At 43.5% G+C, this 23,712-nt stretch overlaps 3 protein-coding genes across 4 annotated transcripts in view; 1 reads left to right on the top strand and 2 right to left on the bottom strand.

Moving 5' to 3' along the window:
• Positions 1-10,964, bottom strand: part of LOC146176451 (tRNA (guanosine(18)-2'-O)-methyltransferase TARBP1) — a 32,495-nt gene extending 21,531 nt beyond the window's left edge. Inside the window, exons 1-9 of the mRNA XM_084582796.1 lie at positions 9,623-10,964; positions 8,176-8,382; positions 7,544-7,596; positions 5,207-5,307; positions 4,127-4,262; positions 3,951-4,047; positions 3,254-3,461; positions 1,227-1,460; positions 314-408 (exon numbers count right to left, since the gene is read on the bottom strand). Of these exons, the coding sequence (XP_084438922.1) occupies positions 314-408; positions 1,227-1,460; positions 3,254-3,461; positions 3,951-4,047; positions 4,127-4,262; positions 5,207-5,307; positions 7,544-7,596; positions 8,176-8,382; positions 9,623-10,690 (2,199 nt within the window). The 5' untranslated portion in view covers positions 10,691-10,964. The remainder of the gene's footprint in view (positions 1-313; positions 409-1,226; positions 1,461-3,253; positions 3,462-3,950; positions 4,048-4,126; positions 4,263-5,206; positions 5,308-7,543; positions 7,597-8,175; positions 8,383-9,622) is intronic.
• A 210-nt stretch (positions 10,965-11,174) lies between these two features.
• On the top strand, positions 11,175-15,945 carry LOC146176450 (uncharacterized). Its single transcript, XM_084582792.1, has 2 exons — positions 11,175-11,500; positions 12,083-15,945. Exons 1-2 carry the CDS (start codon positions 11,312-11,314, stop codon positions 12,977-12,979), a joined length of 1,086 nt encoding a protein of 361 aa, XP_084438918.1. The 5' UTR covers positions 11,175-11,311; the 3' UTR covers positions 12,980-15,945.
• Positions 15,946-17,133: 1,188 nt separating this feature from the next.
• On the bottom strand, positions 17,134-23,667 carry LOC146176449 (putative RNA-binding protein EIF1AD). 2 transcript variants are annotated; one of them, XM_084582793.1, is made up of 5 exons: positions 23,215-23,667; positions 21,135-21,243; positions 20,705-20,813; positions 19,087-19,266; positions 17,134-18,827 (listed from the first exon to the last, which is right to left on the bottom strand). In XM_084582793.1, exons 1-4 carry the CDS (start codon positions 23,299-23,301, stop codon positions 19,107-19,109), a joined length of 465 nt encoding a protein of 154 aa, XP_084438919.1. In that variant the 5' UTR covers positions 23,302-23,667; the 3' UTR covers positions 17,134-18,827; positions 19,087-19,106. The 2 variants fall into 2 exon arrangements, with proteins under 2 accessions (XP_084438919.1, XP_084438920.1); XM_084582794.1 differs by lacking the exon at positions 17,134-18,827 and having other exon boundaries at positions 19,081-19,266.
• Between the last annotated feature and the right edge of the window lie 45 nt (positions 23,668-23,712).

Genomic DNA, 23,712 nt, shown 5'->3' with positions numbered 1-23,712 from the left:
TAAGTGGAGCTATGCTGTAACACGTACTCATTCATCAGCGAAACGAGAATTTATTGCCTTAATGCTTCCATTACACAGCACACCTAGTTACTGCACAATATCACCAAAATAGACAAAAGAAAAGACAAATACTCCATTACAATGGTCTAGTATACGTTGCCTCGTGTTCTTCTATATTTGCAATTACACACTAATTTGCAACGAGAGTTTTGCACACTACCCTCCTGTAGTGGTGCGGTTCAGCTCTTTTAAATGGCAATCAATTTACATTACATACAAGGTTCAAAGAGGCCAGAAAAGACAAGAGTCTCACATTGTTGATAGCTCCAAAGGCCATCTTGTAAACATACTCGTGCATGTCCTCAGACCGGGGCACCAGCAGCAAAAGCAGTTCTTCTTGCAGTGATGCTAGAACGGCGCAGAAAAAAAAAATGGGAAAAGGGAAGTCAACACAAACTGCAAAGGCCACACTGCACAAGGAAATAGCAAATCAGATGCCCCAGTGAGGCAGAAAGACAGCCGAGAATGAAGTGACATCCCGTACTAGAAAATTTGCACGAGCAATACTAGGTGTCCCATCAATCCTCTCCACCAAGCAAAAATTTCAAAGCTAGCTTCATTAGCGCCAAGCACATCGGCGATTGAAAATGATTCCCCTCCTCTACCCCGCCAACTCAGACCCCACTCTTGGGCGAGCAAGAAAAAATGAAAAAAAAAAAAAAAGTCGCGACGACATCCCGCTGCATTCGTCTCCGCCTGCGTCATTTGGCAGCGTCCAATGAGCGGGCACTACCTGCAAGCCCCGATGTCATCACAGGGGCTTTCGGGACGTCATGGGGAAGGAGGTGGCATAAGGTAGTATCGCCATAATTGGTTGCGAGCTCGTTGCTTGGAGCACTCTTTAAAAACTGTTTGTAAATTATAGGTGCCCCGTAAAGCTATTTAATTACACTCAAATTCTCGCAAAGACTAACTCTATGAATTTCTAGAATTCGAATATCATAGAACTGTGTCCAAACTTGCGTAGTCTCTTACGGCATTTTAAATCAACCTTGCAACATTACTGTCGTTGCTACTTTCCCATCTGGAGCCTAGCAAATGTTACCGAGGATGAATGCATTAAGAAATGAAAAAATGTAAGAAGAGCATACACTGACAAACAAGCAATGCTTAATGTACACAAGAAAGAAAAAAAATAATCCAAAGCCCACGAAAAGGCGGCTTACTATCATCGTTCAGGGGCCTCGCTTCGTGGTGGAGTGCGATAAAGAGCTGAGCGGCCCTCAGTGAGTGATGCCGCGCCAGATATGGCCTGTTGCCTGCCGCGCTCAGTATCGTGATGCTGCCCTCAAGGAGCTTCTCCCACGTGACATCATCGCACAGCAGTCGCGCGTCGTGGAACAGCACCGCCATCCGGGCCAGTCTACGCACACACGTCATGTTTGCCAGTGCGCTCGGACCTGGATGCGGCAGGAGGGAAGACAGACATTGGAACAGGACACATCAACCGTGGATCGACCCCACAAAAGATGGGCAGTAACTACAACTGTTGATCATTCAAATTTGAAATTATTCGAAAAAACTGTGTGACTTATGCAGAGTTTGAACTGAGCCCATGTCATTCAATGCAGAATAATTAGGACAGGTTAACATCAACAACCACAAATATGCTTAACAGTGCTAAACTTCAAAACCAGTACCTTGGAGCTATCGCAGCATTTTCGCAAAAAAATTCAGGGGACAGTTACACTCCACCTCGACGACATAACTCAAAAGAGTTACTGGGCCGCTTCAGTCCTCTGGGGTGCCCTTCTCATGCCACTTTACAAACACGGACAGTGTTGTTTTATTTTCATTTTTTTCATTTACCACAAGGCCTCCCTATTGCCAGGTCAAACAAGCATGCCTTGGTGGCCTGTCTGCCTTGCAACCCAAGGATCACAGGTTAAATTCCCGTTTTCTTTTCAGCTCAACTAATTTACTTCAAATTATTGCATGTTATAATATTTGGGTTATGCTGCAACTTTGTGTCACAATTTATCATATTTCATATGATGTTAGGATCCTCTCGATCAATCCAGACATTCTCAACATAACATGACAAATAACTATGACACCGTTTTTTGTTTTTTTTTGCCAAACGTGACATCTAATGCTGCCGCGTTAAATGTCCATATTGATATAAATGGAACACCCCATATTTTACTCAACATCAGAGTCTTTATACCTTCCAGTGCTGCATATCTTTCCCTATTCCGTGCAGAAATGGTTGCAACACGCACAAGAAAAAGCTATTACAATCAAGAGATGTGACATTTAAAATGTGGCCAAAGATTGATTAAAAATAAAAACTGAATGAATAATTATTTCACAAAGAAACTGTTTCCTGTAATGCCAGCTGTTTCTTGCAATGAGGAATAAGTTCGCACGCTGGGTTCAATGCTATGAATGCAACAAAAAAAACTGATTGAAAGAAACAGTTTGCTGCTAGACGAGGCAGTTAGTATGTACGTGAGACAGCCTATGAATGCAGCAAACTATTCACCCATAATTATATCCTGTATTATTCTGTCCTGCTATTTTTACTTCTGGATAAGCAGACCAAAGCAGGCCACTCTACTACGTGCTGTCTTTTTTTTGAAAACTCCAATCTGCACAGATGCAGGGTATAAAAGATATAAGGAATATATAAGGGATATAAGGAGCCAGCATACAATTACTACCTATAGAACAAATCCACTGGAAACAGCAATGGCATGTTGCTAATGGATTGCAAATAACAAAGCAAAGCCATAACCCGGAGGCACCATCAAAGTGGTGAAAGAAAGCAGGCTGTCAAGCCTACAGCAGTGACTACACAATGCCGTCTTTTTAGAAAACAGTGCTTGCCCCATGCTTTTTGAAAATGTGTCATTCGCTATCCAGCCAAGGTGCACTGACAGACTGCAAACCTGCCGAGTATAGTACATAGTGCAATCGACCAGCACCATCAGCTAATCGCATTTCGTTGCTACCATTTGGTCAGCATCAACAATAGAGAGTCCAAATCCCGAAAGGTTTGTTCTGCAGGAGGCAAGTGACTATTTTTCTTTTACAAGGGAGGTTTACATTTATGACACAAACACCCATCACCAAACTGAAGAGTGCAGCCCAAAGAAAAGAGAGAAGCAACTCCTGCGATGTGTGCCAGACATGCCCAAGGCCCGTCATGGAGGCGTCCTCGCTGGAGTGCTGATCACGTAGCGTCACTTACAACTGGCCTCGATAAGGTCCTTAACTGAGTGAGCCAGGAGGCTGGTCCCATCCTTGAGTCGGCGGTCCGATTCCTCAGAGTCTTCCGTCAGCAGCAGGTCGCGGAGGGCAGACACTGTCACCTTCCACTGAGCAGAGCCCCGCATCATGACCTCTTCACTCTCAAAGCGACCAAGGAACGCCGAAAGTTGCTCGTAAGTTACTTTGGTCTGCGGGAAAATAAAGGAAAGCCCAAAGAGAAGGGATTGAGGCTAGTAGTACACACAGATGACCCCTCCTCCATCAACTTTCCCATCAGACAGTATCAGACTACCAGACACCAAATACATGCGCTCTTGTTGATGCCAGATTAATGAAACAATCCAACAACAAAGAGACACAAAGATGTGCTACAAGAGATACATGCAGTTGCAATATCTGATGTCATAGCAAACAAGATTCTCACACTGAGCTTAGTCATGGTAGAATCAATGAGTTAGTGCATTTTAAAAGTCCTTCTCATTAAATAGACAGCATCTTGTCAAAGCTACATTAATATAGGACAGGGTCCGCATTATTCTGAGTTCGCATTCGTTTTGGAAGTGTTGTTTTCACCCTCACCTCGGGTCACCCGATTGGTCAAGTTTGTCAAGTTTGGTTGTCAAGATGTCAATGTAATAAACATGATGGTGAACAAAGAAAGAGTCTATTATTCTTACCGGATCAAGAAGCCGAAGGCAGACGACCAATAAATAACACTGTGCAGCTGCCCGCAATACAGGTTCCTGGAACCGCTGTATGTCAACAATCACTTGACTGGAAAACAAACAATGCCTTGTTACAAGAGATGACAGCGCACCAACTCAAAGAGCGGATTCAAAGGTGACTGACGTACCCAATACTGACTAGTGCAGCATCGTCCAGCACAGGTTGCTTCTCGAGGCCGACGAGAGCACAGCTGATGTACATGAGTGAAACTCCGTTCCAGGATTGCTTTGACAGAGCTGAAAAAAACTTCCCTAGGAAATCTCCTGCAACAGATGCAAAACAAAAATAAGGCTGCTTTACCATACATTAACTAAGTACTAAGATGCCTCTCTTTCACAACCCACCAATGAAGACTGTAGCATACAATTATACGTAACTAAGATCATTACAAAACAACAGTATGAAATTTTCTCTATCAGCCAACCTGCATCTATGTGACTGTACTGTTTGACATCCAGCTAGATGACCTTTTGTATGCATGCCCAATCTCCACTGTATCGGACCTACATTATTCTCCAGTGAACGTGAGCACAAAAGCTAATCATTTTGACAGTACTATTGCCTGCCTGATTAGATTGGTAACTGAGTGAAACTTAAAAATTTTCCAACCATCACTTTTTTATTTTAGAGGACCCCGACATTTCAGAGCCAGCTTGCGATAGCAAGAAGGAGGCGAATACAAGAGGGGGAGAGGCGGGAGAGTGGGTGTTGAGAAGGGTGGGAACGAGGGGGAGGGGGGAGGGACTGAAAGCTTATGTTGAGTAACAGAGCGGCACTCACTAAAATAATCACAAGCTGCTAACATTTCAATTTGGCAAGGCGCAATGAATTGATAGAAAGCAAAAAATATCAGAAGCTTAATATCATTAAATAAATAAATGAATAACAGTGGTGAAAAATGCAGACGGAAAGCCACTAACCACTAATGGCAACCTAAACTACAAGCTCCATATTTTCTGTGAAGTGCTCCAGCTACCGAATGAGCTGTTGTGAAAAACGTCACTTTAGATTCAAGCACATCACCGTAAAACTTAGCTAGGTTTCTTATAACTTCAAATTTTCATGTACAAGGCAATATCTCTAGGGCATTCTCCATCCATGCCTTTCCAGAATTCTCACACTCAGTTTTTGCCAATGGATGAAACCAAAAAAGCCACCATACCAAAAGTTAATACAAAGACAAAAACATCAGGCCTAGCCTACATACCAAGTTTTTCGGGCGTTCCTAACAAGTCCTTACAAAGCTTGAAAAAAGTGTTGAGGCTCTTTGACACAGGTGCTGGAGACCCCAGTGGATCGGTCTCTTCCCTAAAGAAGAAATACAGACAGGATAAGGAATTATTTGAAGAAACAAAAATGACACAGGTGGCGAACACTGACTCCTAGACAAAGCAGAATGACTTGACTGTGTCTGCTCTCACCACAGACGTTGACATAATTGCACCAACCCACAAGTACTAAAGATACCAAAAGGGGGCATATAACAGTCACCGCATATGTACACAGCTATTCAATGATGCCTCTAGTTGTCACCAGTTTACTACTGCTGTTAAGCTTCAATTATCCTTGAGACTACCACTCAATATGGACACACTGCGACTTTCCAAGATAGTTTCATCCATCACAGCTTTTCCTGGTACGCCATAAAGTGGGTGACATTTCGAAATTGTAAGTTAGGAAGTGAATGCTGTAGAGCTCAGATTTACTATTTTTTCACATTAAGATAAGGTAAAAAGACCACTCATAACTTTGTTATAACAGTTTAATAATGATGGACACATTACCACATCTTTTCATACTCCATCACCGCCTCCTCTATTAAGCACAGTTGCCGCGTAGAATAAATTAAAGCAACTACCGGTACCTGCCGTGGCAATGGCGGCCCTGTGAAAACTTTTAGTGAATTTGGTCTGATGCGGTGCGCGCTATGCAAGCACCCTGAAAATACATGCAATGCGTATACCGAATTTCTGTACCGCACTAAATGCAGGGGTGGAGGCAGGCTCGAGCATTTTGGAGCAGCTTTGGGAGCAGTAATAGGGCCATTTAGTAGCAGCTATGGAGCAGCAAAACGAGAGATTTGGAGCATTTGAATTATGATTTGGAGCAAGTTTCTAAGGTCAAACGCCTTTGATAATTGCAGTTTTCTCATCATGAAATAGAAAATCTTATCTCATTCCTTTTTATGCTTTTATACAAGTTCAATTCCTTTCCAATTTCGCATTCATCTCTGACAAGACAAGCAGCCAAAGCATGTAAAGATATATAACACAGGCCGACCTTAGCGAGAACTTGGAACAGACTAGCAGCAAACGGAACGCTTACTGGCGCGTTTCATAACTGAGCACCTACTCTGGTCTAAAGCGTTTGCTTATTTTGACTTCAAATGTTGAGTCTACGATTTCGATGTGCTCAAGCAGTGCCAGTAATTTAGAGTTTAGATTAACGAACTCGACATTTGCGCTCTATATCTTGTGCTTATCCTTTTCGATCCTATGTCTGTACTGATAATTTCCTGAGCACTGGTCAGTAGTGCCTTCAGGAACGATAGATGGCACTGATGGGCAGCCTTTTCATCCTTTAGCTTTTTTACTTCACTGCCCCCTGCCCATAGTTCATCATTATTTGCTTGAGCATAGCTGGGGCTCAATTTTAACATCTCGGCATATGCCCTGTAAGGCTTCCCAACACTCCTGAGAAGCTTCCTAGTGATTGACACCTTTGGCATACCAATGCATATTGCTTCAAGTCTGATTTTATGTGCCGTAAGCCTGACAAGCTTGTCATTGACAAAGAGGCTCAATGGTGAAGTCTTGTTATCACAGCAAAGCCATTAGAATAACTCATGCAGTTTTTGCAGTCATATAACTTTCCTAATGGCTCACAGCAGTCTGCGCTATCTGCCTCACTTGCTGCTGGGAGGAGGTGCTATGTCACATGGACAGTGCATTTTATTTTTTTTTTGCAATTCCAATTGCCAGTGGCTCATAATAAATTTACTTGTGAGCAAATAATTATTATGCTCCATGCTTCCCTCTTTTACAAAAATTTGATCTGTGTTAAGCCCAGTGCAATATGCGTTATATCTTTGCCCCCAGTGCTGTTGCATTGTTCCCGTTTTCAGCTAAATTTGATGGCAAAACCTCGAGGCAGCCAGTTTGGAGCAGTTTTGGAGCAATATTGCATTTTGGAGTAGTATGGAGCAGAATGGAGCAAATAGAGCAGCACTTCCACCCCTGTAAATGCCACATGTGAGCTTCACATACAAGTGCAGATATAAACATTTCATTCTAGGCTGCTTAGGTGAGAGTGCGCAGCAATTTTCATTTTTCATATACCTGGCTTCTCACAAAGCCCAGAAAAGCTAGCTCAGTTTATTTCATAACTGACTCAAGGTTTAGATTAAAACAGAATCTAAATTATACCCCCTTAAATAATTAAACAAAAAAAATATCTGGGAACTGGTGAGAATGAAGGATTCATCATCAGAAACCCAACAGGTAACAAAGATCAGAAAATGCACAGAGAGCGCAAGGCAACACACCTCGAAAAGATGGCACAGTCATTCAAAGACTTTACGAGCGGTCCAAAGATGAACTGCAAAAAAAAAAAAGTATCGTAAGAGAAAAAAATTAGTTGTGGTTTAACTCTGGTTAACCCTAGTTTAATTGCGAAAGCAACGGCAGAAACTTCTTTGGCCTGCTACATTATTTCCCTATCACGCCCTATCAGTTTAAGGTGCTACAGTATTAAGAACACTTAAGCTCATCCTTGAAGGGTATAACGCAAGATCGTGAGCTACCAACCCACATATAAAGTCACGCTTCAACCAAGCCATATGGATGTGCTTGCGTGTCATAGGGGTAATGAGAATGCAAACCGTTCTGAAAGGCTGGTTCTGATATCACCCTCCCATCTGAAAGGAGCGACCCGACTTGGCAGCTCCTGCCCGTGGCATAGGAATAACGTGAATTCAAATGTCATGGCAGGCTGACTTTTTTATGGGGAGGCCATAGCTACGCCTCTTCACGGCGTAGCTGCGGCCACCCGAGGTCTTGAAAACCTACCGCAGTGTAGCTTTCGCTACAAAACAGAGTAAAGGAACGCATTTACAGAAAGGACAATACTTCATACAAGATCGCAAGTGTCTACACAGTGAGACTTTGTGACCCTCACCTTCTCCATGTCGTTGTCGAACATCAGTCTAATCAAGGCCGGTGAACTCGTGAACTTGGCGATTGCCCACTTCACCAGAGTCCGACTTTCGTGAGTCAGCATACGGTTGAACACAAGCAGTACCCAAGACACGTGAATCATCGGCAAGCCTTCAAACCGCTCCAAGAATGCTGCAAACTTCGCTAGCATAGGCTTCACAACATGGGGCTAGAGAGTAAATAAAGAAAGAGTTGTTGATGATCAGCATCAGGGTGATTATTTGCAGCAGATGATTTAGATCACGAAGCAGTCAGACCATAACTGGAGGAGAGACATTTTTGATCCTATGCCTGTGCTAAAAATTCCTGAACACTGGTTAGTAGTGTATTCGGGAAGGATACATTGCACTCAAGTGTAGCTATCTCCCTCCTTCTGATTCTTTACTTCACAGTCTTCTGCCAGTGGCTCTTAATGTTTTTGCCTGAGCAACCTATAGGCCCTGTATGGCTTTCCAACACTATTGAGAACATTTCTAGTGATTGAAACCACCTCTGTGGCATCACCCCCGTAACAATTTAAGCATGGTTTTGTCTGGCATAGGCTTGACGTGTGTTACCAAGAGGCTCAATGAAGTACCTACTTGTCTTGCTTTCATAGCTGGACCATTAGAACAACTTGTGTAGTTCTTTGCTATTGTACAAGTTTTCTAACATCACAAGGTAGTCTAAGGCGACTGCTTTGCTCTCACTTCTCTCACCAATGGCGATTCAAAAGGCTGAAAGAAGGTCCTATGTCAGATGCGCATAACATTTTTTCACAATTATGTCCTTCCAATCACTTGCGGCTTTAAATGTGCTTGCAAATTTGTTATTCTCTATGCTTTTCTATTTTACGGAATTTTTGTATACATTAGGTTCCATGCTAGATGCATTATAACTCTGCCATCGGTGTGCTGCCATTGTTTTGACCAAGAAGCATGCCACCGCTCTGCTGTGCTTCTCCCTGTAACTTAATTGAACTTGATCAAAGCAAACATTTTCTGTAGGCCACACAATGGCCCAATGTGCGGCAAAACTCCATGTTGTGCTAAACTTGAAGGCACACCGTCGATTAAACTGGTTTGGAGCAGAATGGAGCAGCATTTCCACTGCGCTCCATTATTAAATGCGATTGACGGCTATGAAGGAATGATGTACGTGTGACCTTAATGAACTAGAGTTTCGCATAAGTGATTAAATATTACTATTATCTACATGGCGGCGAACCTTGCAGAACGTAATTAACATGCTAATCAAAGTGAGTTGATTATTTTAGGTCTAGAGTATTATTGTGTACTATCTTATGCGCTTTTTTTTTTTTTTCACCCCACTTTTAGCCTGAAAATTCCGAAACCAGCATGTGCTGGCACATGCAACAGTCATGGTTCTACACGTCAACCTAATAAACCAGGCACCGAAATCACACAAACCTGCTTTTCTTCAAGCACTTCCAAAACCACAAAGAGCTCTTGCCAGATGGTCATCAGCTCAGCCGCAAGACCTGGATTCCAGGAGAAAATACGACCAGACAGCGACACCTCCTCATCACAGCATGCATCCAAGACATGTTTCATGATGTACATAGACCTCTTCCGCGTCAGTGAGTCTGGATGCACCAGGCCATGTTGAATGATCTCCCAAAACACGTCATCACAGAAAACGGCACTGTCTTTTTGTTTCAGTACAGTCTGTCGCAGGTACTGAGCCACACCACAAAGGATCGAGAATCCCCCAGTGTGCTTTTCTTCGAGGTATCCCACACCAGTGGCGTCGAAAAACGAACGCACCATTTCCAATACTCTTCTGATAAACGACTGGATTTCGTCCTTTCTCGAGGCTGCAAGCTCAGGCACGTACAGAGCAATTATGTGCGATGCTATTTCCGGTTTACCTATTTTGAGAGCACGTAGCATGAGCTCAGACAAATTGTCTGCGGATCTAAGTTTGGCGCTCCTAACTAAAGCTTTACAGCACTCAAAGCACAGGTTCAGAGGTGGAAATGACGGGTCAACGGTGTCGTTGATGACCATAGAGAGGTACGCTTCCACGGAGCGGAGCATTTCGTCACAAACAGCCTTGAATTCATCATCTCCAAGCCTCAGTGCGGATTCAAGGAGGAGCGGCGCAAAGCCACCAAGGCTGGCAGGAAGCGGCGAGCGCTGAGCACCGGAGCTGGCGTGAGGGTCGGCAAGGAGGCGGGAAAACACTGGCGCGATGGATTGGAGAAGACTGCGCAGACTGTCGGAGTAACGTTGATTGCTGGGCACCCAGCCACGTTCAGCGCGGCGGCAGGCATCCTGGAGTACGAGACAAGTGGTTCGAACGAGGGAATCATCGGGCAAGGCCGCCGCCACATCACCACTGCCGTTAACACGGTCACCGCCGGACACACTCGAAATGCGGCGCCAACAGGTCCCCAGCTTTTCAAGGAGACTAACGAAGTCGCTGGCATCGTCACTGCAGCAGCTAGTGATAAAAGCGAAATCTTCGAGCTCCATCCCGGAAAAACACTGACGGAGCTAAATACGGCTCGACCTGTAAACGGGCACAGGATCACAGGTTGCCCCCACGGCAGCGATGCGGTCGCATGTTTGTGTTTGCACCGTGAAATGGCGTGCAACGCTAAATTTACTGCGCTGCAAGCACTTACGCGCCTAAAACGCGGGCATCTGGAAAGAAAACACCGTTAAATCACGCACGCACCGACCTCAGCGACCCATCAGCTCGAAACCACGTGGATCGCTCAACCGAAACGATCACAAATAGCGTTATCATCATCATTGATCGAGAGAGAGGGACAGAAAATCTGGATTATGTTAAATATAATTTGCTTTCAACCCCTTGAGTTTGCATCCAAAATTATTCAGCCGCGGTAAAAAATGATGGCTTAACTTTAAGCATATCTTGTTGCAAATGTAAACGTGTTCCTTTTTTCTTCCTTTTACAGAAAAAAAAAAAAAAAGGAAAACAGTTGTTTACGTTTACACTTTTGTTTACAACATGGCTGCCCTGTAAAGGACGATGGAGAACGGGAGCTCTCTCCGTTCTTCACGTAGTACTCTGAATAGCACGTAGTTTAAATTTTCTTCGCATAAGGAACGAAAGCACGTCCGGGTGAGATGCCGGCGCTACTCGAACGACCCAAGATGAGCCTGCAGATGTGGGCGGCTTTGAAAAGCCACATTATGCGCGAACGCGAACGCAAGAAACAAGAACAAGAAGCTGACGAAGCAATCGAGAGACTGCGGCGTGAGCAAGAACTGAAGCGCAAACAGGATGCCATGACGCTCGAGGAAATAAAGGACCAGGTAAGACACTGGCGACGATTTTATCGACTTGGCGTCCGTTTCGCTCGGAAAAGTCTAAACCGTCCGTTATCAACAGCGACACCTCCCCTATTCCCTTTAATCTTGTACTGCTGATCTCGCACTAGTCGAGAGGCTGCTTTACGCGGGCTATGGTACTGAACGAGAGCTACAGTTGTTATAACTACCGTTAGGTAGAAATCGAATGTGTTTACACTTCCACACTGCAACTTCCGAAAGTAATGCTAGAGTCCTTCAATGCTCTTGTAATGCTCGAGTCCTTCGTGCTAGATTTTTTTTTTCTTTTTTCGTTTATGCATGACAGTGTATGGAAAGTTTATCTAGCGGGCGCGCGGCATGTTAAGAAAACGACGCAAGGAATTTTTGATAGTAGCCTTGAAAATCATTTCCTGTAATTTTTGTTCCATAATTCTTCTGATGCTTTTGTCGGGAACTAGATCCCGCAGTGCGGGAAACGTTCGTTGCTTTGTATCCGCACATTAATAACAACTGAATCAGCTTTCCTTAATTTAGTGTACGCTGGGAGGACGGTCTTGCATGTAGTTTTTAATATCTCCTGCGCAGGTAACTCAGTCTGAGAAAAAGCTCAAAGAGTTGAAGGATGAGAAACACCAGCTTTTCATGCAACTCAAGAAAGTCCTCCACGAAGACGACACTCGTCGCCGAGCACTAGACAAGGAAGCCCATGAAATTGCCGCAGCTCACGCAGCAGCCACGAACCAAGCCTATGCCAACCACCAGGCCTTGGGTATTGTGGGTGCTGGTGGCCAAGCCCAGCCGGTGTACATCCAGAACCTAGGTCGCGCACCCGTCCTTTACAAGATGACCAGTCCACAGCCCAGCAGTGCTATTAGGACCCACTCCAACTCCTTAAAGCGACCCCTGTCACCGTCACCACCCTTGCCATCGCATGCCCAGACTGGCTACCAGCCTACCCAGTTCACTTACAAGGCGCAGGTCACTGCATATGGTCCCAAACTGGTCCCTTATCCAGCTGTAGTCACTTCAGGCACCCAGCAGACACCGGTGTATTATGCCACTCATCATATAGTGCCGGGTGCCGACTCGACTGTGCCGACCATTTACAGTGCTGGCACATATGCATCACAATTTACTCCACACCCAGCAACGGCTACAGAGCTGACATTGAAGCAGCATGGAATCGTGGCCCCCACCTCTGTCTCATCGTCACAAGGGCAGGGCTACACACACATCTCACAGCAGGCTTTCCAAAAGCACCTGGAGCATGGCAGCAATAAGGGAACTGTGTCTGCAGGCAGCAGTTACAACGACGACAAGTTCTACGTCCAGACCAATGTGATTCCACGGGCTACACTCTCTGGGTCACTCGTGACAGGGCAGCCAGTTGTGTCAGTGTCCCGTCAAGTGAATGGCGCATTTTCGGGGCAGAGTGTTCAACGTCACCAGTACACTAGTCAGTCGGGAACACGATTCTATTGAAGCCAAAGCACGCGTTTATTTTTCTCTCTCTTTCTCTTCTTTTTTGTTTGTTTTTGCTTCTTTTTTTTTAAGGAGTGTTAGGATGTTTGTTTTGTCTGTGGCCATTTTTTTTACTTGACCACACTCTGGCAAGTCTGTCATGTCTTGCATTTTCACAGTTTTTGTTACTTTTAATGCTGAAGGTTGCAACGGGGCAAAATTATGGAAACTTAGAGCGGAAAAAAAGAAAAAAAAACATCTGTTTGCATTGCGTACAAGTTGTTACATAGTCACTTTTTTGTTTTTGTTAGTGATGATCTGTCACAAAAGTCATGTCAATGTTGAGTGCCATATGAGCGGAATTGCATAATTTTGCTACTGTTTGCAACTATCAAATCTCCATTCCATGCTATGGACAGTCCAGTGGGGAATATACTAACTGCTGCTGCAGGCTGCTCACTAATGCACACAGCTGTATGCAAATGACTTGATTTGTAGGCAAATAAGCGGGTATCTCTGTAAATCTTAGAAAGTGGCAATCTTTTCCCACAGGCACAGTGAGGTGCCGTCATGGCTTGTTTTCTTATTTTTTTGCCCACAGGCTAAGACTTATAGTTTCTTCTTAACCTCTATAGCTGAAACGCTCGGGTTCTAAATTCGTCCACAGCCTTATGTCTTTTTAAGTCTCTAGTAAGGGCAGGCTTACTAGACACAAGTTTTGTCGTCGGTCTCAAAGACTAATTTAAGAGCGATTGCCACTGGGAATGACATTAAGTATGCCTGAATTTTGTTGCTTTGGTGCAGTTTTCTTTTTCCTTCAGACGTGTACGTTGTTTGTTGATCTCCCGTGCAATTGTGTTGGCGGCACATTTGTTTTGAGTGGAAAACGACAACCCGGTCTGCCCGCAATAAAAGAAAACACAGCACTGAAGTCTTCATCGCCATAGCTAGCACATCTATGCAGCCATACCTTTCACTGTGAAGCCCGATCCCAAAGTTCTCGCATTCAACGGACCATGCTATTGCCACTTATGCTGCACTTTGCAATATAGAAATTGTTGTATAGTTTTTGGATATGACCTCAAATGCTTCTGTAGCCTGAATATCTGGCTCGTGCACACTTTATGGGGACATTTTTTTGCTAAATATTACCTTTTAAGACAAGTTCAAATTGGTGATACATATGCCTTTGCCATTATCAAAACCTGAAACATCATATGACCTTGATGATTATGATAATTTGATACAGGTGTCTCCAGTGTAATCTGTTGCACAGGTACAAAATTTGTCATGTAAAGTACGGGCTATGTTAACGGTGTGTGCCAATACAGATTGCAGCTGGCTGGGTAGGCTGGCCCGGTTTTGTCTAGTTTCACTGCAGGCACCATAGTTCTACTTGAGACAAATTATGGTTATGCCGGCTAACATCAAAAGTGGTACCGCACATAGTACACAACCAGATGCCAGATCCGCATGAAGTCTGAATGCAAATGGCTCAGCGGCTTAGGCTGCAAAAATAGTTATACCTGCGTCAGTTAGTATTGAATGACCCGTACAGCTGCAAGCTGAAATGGGCCAGTAAGCTTGCATTCTCCATAATGGGCACTTTTCTATGTTCGCATCACCAGTAATTTTGCAAAACAACTGGTTTTCTGGTAGTAGCGAATTGCCCAACTGCCAAATCATTGCATGCAACATATTGTAGCCTCCTATTACTGTGTAATATGCATATCCTCCCATTGCTTCTTCCATGCTTTTCATGTATGCAACTCCAGCTGTAATATTTAACTTTTATTGATATCCAGTATGCAACACACACAAACATACTCTGTGATCTGTTCTAAACACAGTTCTATGCAGATGGTACATCTACTGAAAACCTTGCATTTTTACCCTTGCAACAGCTTGCATTGCAGCCCGAAGCTGTGGTATACGTGTAGCGATCCCAAAGATGTAAAGCTTTTAGTGGTTACCGTATTTTCTAATAGGCAGTGTCATTTTTATTATATTTACACGCAGTTTCTATTCTCTACTCACACTCGGAAAGGAAATTTGTGATGTAGGCAATGGTCTGCCAGGTGAATAAACTCTGCTCAGCATTGCCCAATTGCTCCCGGCAGGTTTTGCCGTTGTGTTTGCATTCTTGAGCTCTTTCAGCGGTGATATGCAAAATGCATTCAGTCCTCACATTTCTCACTTTTTTTCTAATTTGTGCTTAAACCAAGTGCAAAGCTCTTGAGTGTGGCAATGTCTAGACTTTAGTGGTTACCAGCACGAACCTGTTTGCTTGACTTTACTACGCCAGGTTTCAGCATGTCACATAAACCCAGCCGCTAGCCACATTTGACCATTAGAGCGACCGCAGGTGGGGCTCCTCTTCAAGCTGTCAGAAACCCGGTCAGTAGCCACGCCACGCCGCAGAAAAAGAAGAGAGAACAGAAAGAGAAGCTAAATCGGCTTTACTTACGCAACCTACCGGGTTTAACTAAAGCTAAGCCCCAGCTAAATTTTTTGTTCCTGCTGCTCCATGCAAAACAATCCAGGTGAAAAAAAAATATAAATGCAAACTCATGCAACGAACCAAAACTAAAAAAATGCTAGCTTCCTGGACACATTTTGGTCGTTTGTCTTTACTTGACGTCTGTGAAACTGAAAGATAATATGAGGTCCCAGTGGAATGCTTGCAGATGACATGCAAATGCATTCCGCATTTTTTGCGCAAGCATATATAAGTGTTGTACGCATTCGGAGCCCAAGTTCAGTATTCTGGTGCCCTAGTTTCTCTCCGTGCAAGGCCTTTATATCAGCAACACACCAGGTGTGAATGTGTGCCATTTTCTGGGGGCTTTGCGGGCCCATTTATACAGCCGGTCCCGTGACTCTCACTTTTACTCTCCCGGTTTCTGCGTGCTTCGATGTAGCGCTGTCACTGCAACAGCATTGGAATATTTAGATGTACCATTGCTATTATCAGTCTTTTTTTTTTTCTAATACTGCCATTAAAAGGGCAGTAACGGTAGTGCCATCGTAGCATTTTACTGAAGCTTTGTATTATTACCATCTACTCCGGTCATTAGTCCCATTGCTCTGCCACTCGCTGCCACCAGTTTTCTGTGCACCTATCAGCGGGAAAACCCATTCAGAGCCTCTGTATATCTATACACCTACATATATATATACACATATATAATATATACATAAATATACATATGTATACAAGGTTTTAGCACAGAGCATTTTGCCAAAGGAAAGTTGTGTCATTTTGTTATTCTTTGTCTTCTCCGCCCTTTTCTGCCCAGTTATGTTTTGTTGTATATTTATATTGCCACAATAAATGGAGAAACCCTCTGCTGTGGTTCTTTACTGTGTCAACATCAGCAAAGTCCCGAGGCACTTCATGTTGTTTCAGGACAAGTCTTATTGGCACCTTCTTTTAGGTGTCAACATTAAGAAGCACACTGAATGATTTCTTCTAACATCATCATCATCAGCAGCCTGAATATACCCACTGCAGGGCGAAGGCCTCTCCCACCTATGCTAGCTCCTAACATAAGTGTGTTTCTAATATATTATGGAACAAAAATTTCTTAATGTCATCACTCTAGATTTACTGCAAGTTGCTTTCCTATTGTGACACCCGGTCTTGGCGGTCACAGTTTACGTTGAAGTTTGTTCAGGTATCATAATACTTGTAGTTTTCATGGCCTTTATCTGCTGATCCCAGCCATCTTTCAGTTTTCATCATAATCATCTAACCTAATCGGTAGAGCAAGAAAATGTCAAATCGTAAACAAAATTTGCTGGACAGGAACATTAGTAGTAGTAATTTCCTTTGAAGACTAAAACTGCATGACGATTAAAAGTCGTAAGTAATTTGTCCCCAGCTTTCTTCCAAGAATTACCTCGACGTTTTATAGCTAGCCAGTACAGTGTGCATTATTTGCAAGTTCAATGAATAGTATCGAGTGTACACGCTTTGTTGTCCCCTTCCATGTTCCCTCAAGCACGAATATCTCCGCAGTTTGCGATCGATGATATTGCATCCGTGGAGTAGGAGCGGGGTGGAAAACTGCAGTCCCTCATATCTCTAAAAATTGCAATCACAGTGGAAATCTAGACTTGCAAGCTTCAATAGCCAAAATATCGATACAGCCCCGTTTATTTATGTGCTCCAAAGGCGAAATTCTGTTTCAAAAACATGATTTTTCTCACTACAAATCTCCTGCTACAAATTGCATTAAGAGTCTTGTTGTCAGTTCCACCACTGCAGGCAAGATATGAAAATTTCAGTGCACTGCTTTTGCAGTCGTGCAATCACCATCATACACCTGATAAATGGTTTCCAGAATCAGGATGCATAAAAACAGGCGCAAGCACTTGACGCATTCTCTGTAAAACTTGAATACAGCGTTTTCAACAAAAACCGTTGCACCATCGAGCATGTCAGATATCTAGCAATTCATTGCACTGAAAAAATTCTATAGGGCACTTTGGACCACTAAAGTGCGATGAGGCGAAAGCCATTATAACGCAGTGAATCGTAGCCCTCCACTGCGGAACCTCTATCTCTCTCTCTTATTTCACTCCCACCTTCCTTCCTTCCTGGTGTGGTACATGTGTCCGCATAGAGTTGTGGCAGATAGTGCGCCTTTTCTATTGTAGGGCAGTTTGGAACACTAAAGATGTGTCCATGGAGAGTTGTGACAGATACAGTGCCTTTTCTATCGTAGGACACTTTGGACCACTAAAGCGCGATGAGGCAAAAGCCATTATAGCGCGGTGGATCCTAGCCCTCCACTAGGGAACCTCTATCTCCCTCTCTTCTTTCACTCCCGCCTTCCTTCCCGACGGATACTGCACCTTTTCTATTGTAGGCACTTTGGACCACTAAAGTGCGATGAGGCGAAAGCCATTATAGAGCGGTGGATCATAGCCCTCCACTACAGCACCTCTATCTCCCTCTCTTCTTTCACTCCCACCTTCCTTTACGGTGTCGGGAAGAGTTGCGACAAATACAGCACTTTTTCTATCCTGTAAACCAATTTCAAATGCCGCTGATGCCTGCTATACTAACGTCTCCTAGACATCTGGGTCTGCTTCTGTTTGCTTTATGGTGCGGCAAATGAAAGGCGCCGCGCGGACACCTGGATCTATGCAGGAGTCGCCTGGCGACGTTGACCAGTCGCGACGGTACATGGCGCGCCCCTTGTCTAACACAACCAGCATTCCATTGAAAGCATCAAAGTTGACTGCCGTTCTTTAATTCGGTAGCAGGAAATTAAAGCAGTATCTGTCACTCGCAGAATCCCGCTATCCTAACGACAGACAAGGGGAATTATGATGAATGTTTCACGATCTGAAGTGTGGTGCAGTTGGTAAAGTGCTTGGCTGGGAATCCAACGGATGGAGGTTCGATTCCCGGTGGAGACAAGGTTTATTTATTTTTAACTATCTCCCTCGAAAGTGCGACACCCTCTGCCGGAAGTCCCTGCCGACAGCTCCTACTGACAACGAGGCATAAAGGCTTTCGCCTTCAAAATATTTCGCGCTTGGGGCACTCCACGTGGTTGGGGACTTTCCACCAGTAGACTGAATAGAGTTTGCTGTACCTTAGGAAATATGCATTCGATAACCTTACGTCATATTACAAATAAAAGCTCTACCATTTAAATTACTAATGGAATCACAATATAAAACAGTCAACTACACAGTACTGAGTGGCTTTTTTGCATTTTATGACAGTGTGGTGCCAGAAACTGTGCCACAAACAAGATTAAAGTAAGGGGCACGCAAAACAGTGCCCAAGTGAGCACTTTCTTCTTTGTCTGCTTTCCTCACAGTGTTTCTAGTGCCATGCAAGTTCATCAACTTGCCAAACTATTTTGGCTACTGCAAAGCCTCTATATTAAAGGCCAAGAACATACGGACAAACAGAAAGAAAAGGGACATAACATGTGCTCCCTTTTCTCTGTGTTTGTTCGTGGTGCTGCGCTCTTTTAAGCTGTGTATACCTATCAACTTGCCCAGATTTCTGCTCTTACTGTCACCTCTGATTCACACTGTACTCCCTTCATAAAGGTAGAGTACAGACGAACAGTAATGAGACGAAGAAAGACAATATATATAACAAAATAGGCTTTATACAGCACTATTCGTCATCTTCACTTTCTGTGCCCGAAGAATCACTCTCTTCATAGACAACGCTTGGCCGGTTAGTATTGACAAAGAGGTCGTCTTCGTCGTCGCTGTCTTTTGGGCTGGTGTTGTTCCCATCACCTTTACCACTGTCAGAGTCAAATGCCTTTGGCCTAAAGAAACATGACAAAACAAAAGGGAATTAGTTGCAGGATTGATTCCCTAGATATGATAAAATAAACAGTCAGGCAGTGCTGAGCTTCGCTACTTGGCACATGTATTTGCAGTAAGAGCTACATTAGTGTACACTACGCTGAGCTGCCCTTGTTTCCTTTTCTTGCGTTTCTGTTTCTGTGCACTTATGCAAGAGGTTATGCAAGTTTTGTTTTTGTCGGGAGCTTTCAAGAAACTTTACTGCAGGGATATTGCCAAAATCGAAATTGTTGGTTCCTTTTCTTCCGTTTCTGTGCACTTAGGCAAGAGGTTATGCAAGTTTTTTTTTTTTTGTCAGGAGTTTTCAAGAAACTTTACTGCAAGGATATTGCCAATGTTGGTTTCCCCCAACACCCGCCGTAGTGGCTCAGTGGTTGACACTCTACTACTGATCTGGAGCACCCGGGTTCGAACCCGACGGTGGCCGCCACTTTTTGATGGAGACGAAAGTCAAATGTGTCCATGTGCTGTGCAATGTCAGTGCGCATTAAATATCCTCACACACCACTATGGCACCTCTTTCACTCTCTCCTTTCAATCCCACTTTTCTTACAGTGCAGTTCAAGTGTCCACAGAAAAAAATGTGAGAGATAATCGGCCTTTTCTTTCCTATAAACTACTTTACATTTCAGTTTTTCCCAACACCAAGGAATAAAAAAAAAAATTTGGCAGAGATACTTGAGGCTGTTTTTTATGTGAGAATGTAAAAGCATTATAATCATTAAACATGCCTATGCATACTGTTTATACATAAGATACACCTTATGGTATGTTACATGTAAATCTGGTTATTGCACTAACGGGACATGCAATGTTCATAGACTTCCTCTCAACGTAAGAACTGCACTTGCAGACATTTTTTGTAATTAAGACTACAGTCTGACAAGAGACAAGATATGTTTTTATTCCAGTTTCTGAAGTGCTGACTGCAAAACCTTATAATTCAAGACTATGATAAGGATGATGGTAATTTTACGTAGCACTCCTTGATGTAAAAAGTAAACAAATAAAAGCAAATGTCACATATTTTATCAAGTTTCTCGTAGAAAGTCTTCCTCAATGCTTCCAGCCATATTAGAAATGCCCCCAGAAATTTCAAAGCTTCAGTTGAATACAGGAAATTTTCAACCCTGTTTCCCTTTAGAAACTATCAAAAATTTTTTCTCTTTAAGTGCAAGATGATGAAATTTGTTGCTAATATGAGGATATTATAGAGTTTGAAATAAAGCACATGCTTGCTTTCATGATGCAGTGCATAAAGATTAGCTTCATTAACTATGACAACAATGTTAAGTTTAACTTGGAAAGGAGATACTCTGCCCACCTATGCAAGAAACAGGCAGTTAGCACTCTGAACTAAGCACGCGACAGGCGACAACAAAATTTGAGGAGACGTACCAAAAGCCCTCTTCCTTTATGTACTTTATCTGGTCACGGTACAGGATGTGCTGGATCTCCGCCTTGACCTTGTCACCTTCCTCTATGGGTTCAACGATGACAAAGTCACCTGCAAAAAAGCATTCACTTTCACTCAGTCATTGGCACCCAAAAATCGATAGCACGAAGTGCAACTTAGCGTCCATGATCAATGGATTCTTTTTGTCAAAACAAATCAGTTCAGATGTGATCCACGTTCAGATTTCGTTTCTTTTTATAGGTCTAAAAGATAAGAAGCTCAAGTGACTTTGAGCGGCTAGTAACCACTGACGGACTGTAGTACCATAGTTTGCCCAGAGATGGTTCTGCAAACGAGGCACGAAATTAACTTTCTTTTATTTGTTCAGTAAACCTATGCGAGCCATACAGGCACAACGAGGTGAACACTTACCTCGCTTGATCCATATATTCTTCCTGAACTTCACCGGCATGCTCACGAGGTAAGTAGCACCGGAGGGGTCTTCAACCTCATGGAGGTTATTTCCCCGGCCCCCAAGCACCTGAAACAAAGAGAGCATTTATGACACAAAATAACGTGGCAAGTGCAAGACGTACTGTGACAGGTTTGGGGAGCTTCCTATGCCCACTTCAAACTTATTACTTTGGTCGCCTGTGCAAAGTACAGCACTTTCTTCCACACTGTAATGCCTAGCACATTGCATAAAATAAACACAATGAAAGTGGGGGTACATTTCATCTACATATGCAAGTATACTGCTTTTTTTTTTGTTACCTCAATGGACAAATAGCCTTTTTACTGGCATGCTTATCAAAAGCATGGCTGAAGTGTCAACCGTCAGAGCTGCAGGATAAAAGTAACTCCTACAAAAAAAAGCTAACCCAGCAGCAGAGCAGCCTAAACTTTTTGCAGTGAAACTGCACTGAGGGCTGACGGAACAGTATTGAATTTCAAGGCCGATTTACTGCACGCAACTGTTTGTTCATTTGTGCTTTTATCGCACTTGGGAATCACTTTAGCTTGTTCGCTTCCTTTAATTCGGTGTTACAGTCCTACACAAATCTGTCAGGTTTTCCCATTTATGTATGTGCGGACCACTATTAGTGACAAAATACTAAATGTTTACAACATATGCACCCAGGCTTTTGCTGCTAGGGTTACACAGAGTAAATGACAATCTGCTTCAACACATAAAACAAATTATGTACAAGGAAGTACACAATTTTCAGGCAACAAAAATCCGAACAACTAAATGCAGCTATGCAGAACAGTGTAAAAACAGCAGAATGCTTGTAAATGACCAGTCTTTAATCCTTATCTTTAAAGTTATCTAGCAACATTACCTTAATCTTGCGGACACATCTGTTTTTACAGCAACCCCTAGCCACAGCATTTAAATCACAAGTCAAAGAAGATGAAAGTAAGAAACACAAAGCAATGGAGTTAAAAAGATGTTATGTCATTCAGAGATTTGCATTTCTTTGACTCTGGAAGGTGATGCTCCTGGACACTGCAAAACTATGCCTTTTTTTTTTTTTCTTTCTTTCAAGCAGTCGGGTCCTGCCGAATACTCATTTCAGTATTAAGTTATGGCCTAAACATTTCAGTGCAGACAAGTGAAATAATTGCTGACAAAATAACAAGCAGGTGAAATGCATCAACTCATTCTTAATACAGCATTAACAAGGCACATAAAGACAAACACAAGTTTCGTGCTTGTTAAGCTGCATTAAGAATGACCTGTCATCAACTCACCGAAGCAACAGTTTGTCATGCGGAACTAAAGTTTAATCTCATACCGATAAACTCCTCACAATGAAGAATTCACTTATGCACTGCATTTTATCAATATTCCTTCCTTCCCCAAATGTCAGCAGGTTGGAACTGCCTACCCGCTACCCTAGTACTGCTACACATACTGATTCGGGGTTAATAGCATAGTGTAAGAAGACACAATTTGCATGAATGTATACAGCCCCTGTATTGTGCATTTTCGCCTTGCAAGCTGTTAAACATGAAAAAGACGGGGTATGTGCAGCAGGACGAATTGAAGATTACTTTCACCTTTATTTCCATGATTTTTTAGTCTTTCCCAAACTGTTTACCTTATTTTTCCACATGAAGCCAAGTTCATGCACATGTGCCCACACCATGAATATGCAGCAACGCCCCTGCTGCCAATCTCTCCTCCCCCAGGATTTCGTTATCGCCATTCGCACCATTCATATGAAATGTCACCACATATCTTACAATATATGAAACAAGAGGACATAGTCTTCGGCTGGGCCCAGGCGACAAGTCCTCCTGTCGAAACGTTGGCTTACGTGTCACATTAATCAAAGAACAATGTTTGTTATTAATCAAATAAACCACAAGATAGCCTCGTCACATTTTCTCTTCCACTGCGCCTTACAAATGCACCTGGCGTCGAAACTCGCGTGTCATTACACATACTCCGCTTCCATTCCTAAAAAGCCTCATCAAAGAATTCATCAAGAGGAAAAATACTAACTCGGACAATCTGCTGGTTCTCCTTGGGAAGAACGTACTCTTCTAGAACCTCCTTGGTCACATGCTTGATCTTTGTCGTCTGCGACATGGTGTTTGCGCTTGCCACCTAGGCGACGCAAGGAATGAAATCTCTCTCCTTCTTTGGCGGGAATGGACGATGGCGTCGTCGCCTCGGCGCTGTGTCGAGGACCGTTCACGGAGACCACGTTGCTCGAGTCCCTACGCACGGTGTTGCGACCGCTTGGAGATGTCGAAATGCGCGACGCCAATGGGTCTGGGCCACTTGTACTCAATCAGGACGATCGCCCGCAAATACAAAATCACACAGGAAAAATGGCTGGAATCCTACGTGCATAGCTCAAAGGAGAAATGTGTATGTTTTGGGGAAGTTGCGGTTTCCATAACCGCGCTCACGCAGTTCGCCATCTTGACTGTGTGAAGAAGTGCGCGTTAACGAGAGTACAAGACGGCGCGAATGTTTTCAAATAACGCATTACGC

The sequence above is a fragment of the Amblyomma maculatum genome, chromosome 10 (assembly GCF_055883805.1).
Source record: "Amblyomma maculatum isolate TAMU_Amacu chromosome 10, ASM5588380v1, whole genome shotgun sequence".
In the NCBI taxonomy this organism is placed as follows: domain Eukaryota; kingdom Metazoa; phylum Arthropoda; class Arachnida; order Ixodida; family Ixodidae; genus Amblyomma; species Amblyomma maculatum.
Note: the sequence above shows the minus strand (reverse complement) of the source record. Positions and strands in the feature narration are given on the sequence as shown.

Bases quoted from the DNA above. Each gene is read 5' to 3' on its own strand.
- LOC146176449 (XM_084582793.1), bottom strand. From the start codon at position 23,301: ATGTCGCAGACGACAAAGATCAAGCATGTGACCAAGGAGGTTCTAGAA. The intron at 20,814-21,134 runs GTAAGTGTTCAC...GCTTTTTTGCAG, and splicing joins GAATATATGGATCAAGCGAG to GTGACTTTGTCATCGTTGAA. The intron at 19,267-20,704 runs GTACGTCTCCTC...ATGTTTCTTTAG, and splicing joins ATAAAGGAAGAGGGCTTTTG to GCCAAAGGCATTTGACTCTG.
- LOC146176450 (XM_084582792.1), top strand. From the start codon at position 11,312: ATGCCGGCGCTACTCGAACGACCCAAGATGAGCCTGCAGATGTGGGCG. The intron at 11,501-12,082 runs GTAAGACACTGG...TCTCCTGCGCAG, and splicing joins TCGAGGAAATAAAGGACCAG to GTAACTCAGTCTGAGAAAAA.